Source organism: Xenopus laevis, chromosome 6L (genome assembly GCF_017654675.1).
Source record: "Xenopus laevis strain J_2021 chromosome 6L, Xenopus_laevis_v10.1, whole genome shotgun sequence".
Taxonomy (NCBI): domain Eukaryota; kingdom Metazoa; phylum Chordata; class Amphibia; order Anura; family Pipidae; genus Xenopus; species Xenopus laevis.
Window position 1 is genome coordinate 160791033 of NC_054381.1, and position 7076 is coordinate 160798108.

General features: G+C 42.3%; 1 protein-coding gene across 1 annotated transcript; it reads left to right on the forward strand.

Moving 5' to 3' along the window:
- The first annotated feature begins 2600 nt into the window (after positions 1–2600).
- LOC108719454 (ly6/PLAUR domain-containing protein 2) lies at positions 2601–5990 on the forward strand. Its single transcript, XM_018268305.2, has 3 exons — positions 2601–2708; positions 3874–3987; positions 5731–5990. The coding sequence occupies exons 1-3, from the start codon at positions 2657–2659 to the stop codon at positions 5925–5927; spliced, it is 363 nt and encodes a 120-aa protein (XP_018123794.1). The 5' UTR covers positions 2601–2656; the 3' UTR covers positions 5928–5990.
- Positions 5991–7076: the final 1086 nt, after the last annotated feature.

Sequence of the window (7076 nt, forward strand, 5' to 3'; positions counted from 1 at the left end):
TCCTTTAAATACCCTGTGCCCTTAATACCCCTCTAGTGGCTGGGATCTGAACTACAACTAAACTCAAATTACCTGAACACATTTAACACATTACAACTATTCCCGTAACTTTAATTTTACCCAAACACATATAAAACCAACATTTTCACATTATATTATATTCACACACCATTACACACCAATTACCCAGTCCACCCCCCCTACAATCTTTGTGTTTCTACCGTCCATAGTCTTACTTTATATCTCAACAGCAAGAAAACCTAATTGGCTTTTGACAGAGAGCCCAGAATATTCAGCACCTGCACTGAGGTACAATTGTAACTAATCAGATAAGCAAAGATACAATTGTAACTAATCATATAAGCAAAGATACAATTGTTACTAATAAGATAAGCAGGTCTCTTGTGTGAAATGAGACTCACAGCTTAAAGGGCAAGTTTACCTTCATTAGCAAAACTGTTATAACACATAAAACACCCAGAAATGTGTTCAGACTTCATGACCTGCCAAATGTAACTGCGCGAGGGATATCAGACGCCCACTGATGTGTCCGTTTTGTTAACGTGTTATTGTTAATGCTTTAGGTTGCCAATTAGGACACAAGTGAATGTGTGAGTGAGATCTGATGGACTTGGAGTTAGAGTTCCAGTACTGGAAACCTTGGCAGATGAGCTGACAATCATTGTAGAGGTGATACTGGTAGAACCTGGGGAAAAACAGAATTCTTCGGCTAATTAAACAAACTCAGAGTGGGAGAGATTATGTACAATTCTATATGGACGTCGCAGGCAAATAGACCGGAGACTAGAGATATAGACACAAAGCGAGGATTCGGCTGAAACCAAAAATTGGCTGATTTAAGGCTGAATCCTGAACTTAATGTGGGGCTCAGCGAATTGTAATAGAAAAGCTTAAGATCCTCAACAATTACAAAATGATAGAATTCCTTGTCAGTTGTGCAGAAAGGAGACAGATATGTCATATATATATATATATTATTTCTAGTGCATCTCTACAGCCTCTGTGCCTTTATGGATTACTATTATTTCTTTATTCATTTAGTTGCCTGTCTCTGTATTTTATCCATTTAATTCATATCTCTTAGAGACCCAAACGGATCTGTAAACTCCATTAACAGCTGAATGTCTGGATCATTGATACTAGGGATGCACCGAATCCACTATTTTGGATTCGGCCGAACCCCTGAATCCTTCACGAATACAGAATACCGAACTGAATCCGAATTCTAATTTGCATATGCAAATTAGGGGTGGGAAGGGGAAAACATTTTTTACTTCCTTGTTTTGTGACAATAACTCACGTGATTTCCCTCTCCTCCCCTAATTTGCATATTCAATTTGCATATGCAAATTAGGATTCGGATTCGGCTCGGCTGGACAGAAGGATTCGTCGAATCCGAATCCTGCTGAAAAAGGCCAAATCCTGGCCGAATCCTGAACCGAATCCTGGATTCAGTGCATCCCTAATTGATACATGATGTTTTTTTATAGCCCCGGCCCTGACCCTGCACATTAGGAGGGAGCAAGAAACTCAAAGAAACTGAAATTAAAGAAGCTGCGTCTGGTTATTCATTGAAAATTTTCATTGTGTTTCTTGTAGAGACGAGAGGCTTTAGAAACTTCACTAAAACCAATGTCCACAGAGAAATCAGACGCATCTTATTTGCCTCCTGTAAATGTGCCTCTATATATATTTCTTGTAATTAGTGATGGGCGAATTTATTCACCAGGCGCGAATTCGCAGCGAATTTGCATGATTCACCGTCGGCGAATAAGTTTGCGAAATGTCAAAAACACCGGGGTCAAACACGAGACGCCGGCGCCGTTTCATGGATTTTTTATATTGTATATTACAAGTAGTGATGGGCGAATTTGTGCCGTTTCTCTTCGACGAAAAATCCGCAATTTCCTACGAAATTTGCAAATTTTTCGGCGAAGCGAAACGGCACAAATTCGCCCATTATTCGCCAATATACTTGTAATGTTTGACTCTGTGAATCTGCAAACTACAATCTGACAGTTAGTCGGATGCCCATGGAATACCCACAAAGCACCAGCACTTGCCTGGCATAACCTCGATGTGCAGGTACTTCCTGGACTAGTCTAGTGATACAGGTGGATAAATGGGGAATAAAACTGCAAATACTTTTATGTTCTTTGACCTCACTGTGCCATCATAGGACATTAAAGAGAACGTTCCATTCCTAATTCAGAAAACCGTGCAGGCAGTTTTGACCCAGGCAGCCCTTTTAAAAAACCGCCAACCCTACGTAGGCAGGAGCCAGTTTGGGCAAGTGAGATCTGTTTGTCATCGGCACACACTGACCTGCTAAATCCAGATTTAGGTTAAAATTGATAAAGGGGAGCTTTACCCCAATTAGTTTTGTTGTCTAATTAAATTAATATATATTTCTTGAAACAAACAATAAAAAATATTTCACTGTGAAGTTCTCGGCAATGTTGGGCAATGATATTTCACAAGCAGAAACTATTGAGCAAAACAAACTATAATTATACAGAGAACAAACCTGAATTCCCAGGTGTCTGGGTGGGAACGGGGAGGGAGTGTACAAATGTGTAGGTGTATATACTGTATATAGTGTGAGTGACAGGAGGATGAGACTCACTCACTGAGCATGGCTGAACTATACATCTCTCTGCTGGTGGCTGCTCTCTGTATTGGCACAGGTAGGTCATAATGTCACCCCCCGACCTGTCCCCTTTACCCTCTTACTCCATCCTCATTCCTTCCCTTATTCTCCCGTCTCTTTCTGAGTTCAATCCCAGCGATGTCTGAATGTCACATGGGACAGTTACGGTTTATTTATCATTTTTATTTGTTTAATATATTGATACAATGAAGTAGTCTGATCTCTTATAAACACAATATTCCCACAATGCCTTGCATGCTTCCATAATTCTCTTCATAGGTCCATTTATCACAGAACATGCAAAGCATTGTGGGAATTACACCTTATATGGTCACAGAACAACCCCTCAGAGACTTCTTATATCCTTATCATTTACAGTAGGGGGTACATTATCCCTTATAATACATGAGTGATACTCAGAGTTCCCTGTATAACTCAGCCTGCAGCCTTGTGTCTTTATATGGTCACAGAACCCTTGGTAAATTCTAAAATCCTTATTATTTCATATAATTTATTATCCAGTAGGAAATGGCAATGCTGTATGTTGGAGCTTTCTGGATGACAGATGTAACATATTAAAGCTCCTAGACCTGTAATATGGCTTTATTAATTGTGCATTTCACCATTTTCTGACACAACCACAAATTTTACACCATTATTACTTCAATTATAAAATAACTTCACTGCATGAATTTCCCCCCATAATAATGAATATGATCTTTATAGTACCATTTATTTATATATAACTAACATGTTTATACAGTATTCATCATTCACATCAGTCCATGCACCAGTGGAGCTTACAATCTAAGGTCCCATGCTGTACACATAGCAGTATATTTTGGGGAGAGGGAGGGGACCCAGAGACATGGGGAGAACTTACAGACTGAATGTAATTGGTTGGAATCAAACCCAGGACCTCAGCACAGGAGGGCAGCAATAATAACTGCAGAGCTGCCTCCTATAAATATATAGCTCGTGGAGAAGATTACATGAAATTGGGGTGTAGGTGACTATCTTTAGGGTCCCAACCATTAGGTTTAGAGCCCCTGATTTAAAGGGAAGGTTTGGATGAGAAAGACTGAAGGGAAGGGGCATCTTTGTAGAGACGGGGCAGTTAAGTGTCAGTTTTACCTAATGATATAAGACTCACTGAGCTTTCTATAGATATTAATGTGTGAATATTCTCCTTTATGTTACAGCCGTGCCCCTGAAGTGCTACACGTGTCTGGGTGCCACCAACAGTGCCGACTGTATGAACCCCGCCACCTGCAGTTCAGCCGACACCTCCTGTATGACAGTTGTTGGTTCTACTTGTAAGTGACCAGGGGACAGTTATGAAGTTTGGGCGGCGCTGGGATCAGGAGTGTGTGCGACCAACAAACAATGAACTGATTTTGCAGAAGTGTAAAGAGTCCGGGATTGGACTGGCATCTGTGGGTTGTGGCAAATGGCAGAGGGGCTGCTGTAAGATGCCATAGATACTATTTATTGGGCCAGTGGGGGGCTGTTTGCTGATTGGTTGCTATAGGTAACTAGAAACTTTGCACCTTTTAGTATCATGTCTATAGGAAGTGAAGTGACTTCTATCACTTGTAGGCAAGGACCAGGCAGCTGTAAATCTTTCTTGTGGTTTATTTCAGATAGAGATCTCAGTGCCCTTTTTATACCCTGGTACATCAGTTATCATTATGCCTACAGTTATACACAAAGAAAGTAACAGAGGTAGATAAGTATCTGCAGCAGCACCACCACTCACTGGGCAAAGGCTTGTGTGCTTTCCATTTATTTAGTCTCTTGAATTTGTAAATATGGTTTGGTGGTTGTCACACTTTATATAACCTTTAATTATATCAGCGCTCGCCTGGCTATTATAGATAAACAAGGATTAATATCTGAAAACATAGAATATTTAACAAGAAGGGTTATATAAAAAGACCTCCTTAAATAACTTCCTGGGCCAAACCAAGATGCAAGAAGAAGACACTCGCATAAGATGGAGTTATAGGTGTAGGTGGACTGGCGGGGCACCCGGCAAAGTAGTATTGCCTTGGCCAGAAATACTACTTGGTCTGGCTATGGATAGATGTGGGAGGATAGTGACAGTAGGGCAAGATGGAGACAGTAGGACAAGATGGAGACAGTAGGGCAGGGTGGAGACAGTAGGACAAGATGGAGACAGTAGGGCAGGGTGGAGACAGTAGGGCATGATGGTGACAGTAGGACAAGATGGAGACGGGCAAGATAGAGACAGTAGGGCAAGATAGAGACAGTAGGACAAGATGGAGACAGTAAGACAAGATGGAGACAATAGGGCAAGATAGAGACAGTAGGGCAAGATAGAGACAGTAGGACAAGATGGAGACAGTAGGACAAGATGGAGACAGTAGGGCAAGATAGAGACAGTAGGACAAGATGGAGAAAGTAAGACAAGATGGAGACAGTAAGGCAAGATAGAGACAGTAGGAAGAGATGGAGACAGTAGGGCATGATGGTGACAGTAGGGCAAGATGGAGACAGTAGGACTAGATAGAGACAGTAGGGCAAGATGGAGACAGTATGGCAAGATGGAGACAGTAGGGCAAGATGGAGACAGTATGGCAAGATGGAGACAGTAGGGCAAGATAGAGACAGTAGGAAGAGATGGAGACAGTAGGGCATGATGGTGACAGTAGGGCAAGATGGAGACAGTAGGACTAGATAGAGACAGTAGGGCAAGATGGAGACAGTATGGCAAGATGGAGACAGTAGGGCAAGATGGAGACAGTATGGCAAGATGGAGACAGTAGGGCAAGATGAAGACAGTAGGACAAGATGGAGACAGTAGGACAAGATAGAGACAGTAGGACAAGATGGAGACAGTAGAGCAAGATGAAGACTATAGCATAAAATGGAGTTATAGGTGCAAGTTGATCCATGGAGCACCCGGCCAAGTAGTATTGCCTTGGGCAGCAATACTATTTGGTCCAGCTCTGGATCGATGTGGGAAGATAGAGACAGAGCACAAAATTGATACAGTAGAGTAAGAGTAAAAGCTAACACTGATATCCTTTTTACAGCGGGTTCAACGGCCGTTATTAAATCCTGTGAATCCAGCTGTAGTCCAGGAATTAGCAACGTGGCCGGGATCAGTGCAACAATTTCCTGCTGCAACACTGACCTGTGCAATGGTTCCACTGCAGTAAAATACAGTTTCCCTGCGATGGTCCTGTCCCTCGGGTTCCTTTTGGTTCTGCTGAGAAGCTCCATCTTGTGATGTCCCTGAGCTGCACTATGAGCATCATTGCCCTGTGTATTAATAAACATCATAATAAAACCATGACAGTCTTGTTTCCTGATCAATAAACTGAGCACAACACAATATTTCTAATTTGGGTTTAATTAAGATTGGTGATAGAACCAGAGAGGTCCACAATGGAGGAGAGAATGAAGGAGCGCAGAAGGGGAGATGATATTGGGGGGAATGAAGAGGAGGGGAAGCACAGAAGGAAGGGGGTACAAGAAAGAGAACAGGTAATGTAGAAGTTGAAAGGGGAAGTAAAACAGAAATGAAGAGACACAGAAGACCGTTCCTTTTGCTTGTACTACTCTCTGATCTTTGGGTGGATACACATGGGGGGTTATATGAATATGAGTTGAGTGCACCTTGAATATTCTCCAAAGTCACCTGCACTTATAATAGTGAATGAAGCTCAGGCACAAGCTGTGTCCATATGTATTTCATGAAGGTGCAGAATTTTTCCGTGTCTGCAATTCAGTACAATTACCATTTCCCACCTTTCCATTCATATTGCCCCCTGTACCTCTACCAGCAGCCATCATATCGCCCCATGTACCTGTGCCATCATCTATCATATTGCTCCATTTCTACCTGTGCTAACGACAGTCAATCCCTCAGATTGTCCCCAAGCCCCCAATCTGTACCTGTGCCAGCATAAACCAAAACATCCATCATTGTGTTACCCCCAATCTGTACCTGTGCCAGCATAAGCCAAAACATCCATCATTGTGTTACCCCCAATTTGTACCTGTGCCAGCATAAGCCAAAACATCCTTCATTGTGTTACCCCCAATCTGTACCTGTGCCAGCATAAGCCAAAACATCCATCATTGTGTTACCCCCAATCTGTACCTGTGCCAGCATAAGCCAAAACATCCTTCATTGTGTTACCCCCAATCTGTACCTGTGCCAGCAGCAGCTAAAAAATCCATCATATTGCTCCTTATTTGTACCTGTGCCAGAAGGAGCCAAAAATCCATCATATTGCTCCTTATTTGTACCTGTGCCAGAAGGAGCCAAAAATCCATCATATTGCCCCAAACATCTGTGTACCTGTGCCAGTAGCCTCCATATTGCCCCATATACCTGAGCCAGTAGCAGCCAATCCCTCATATTGCCCCAATC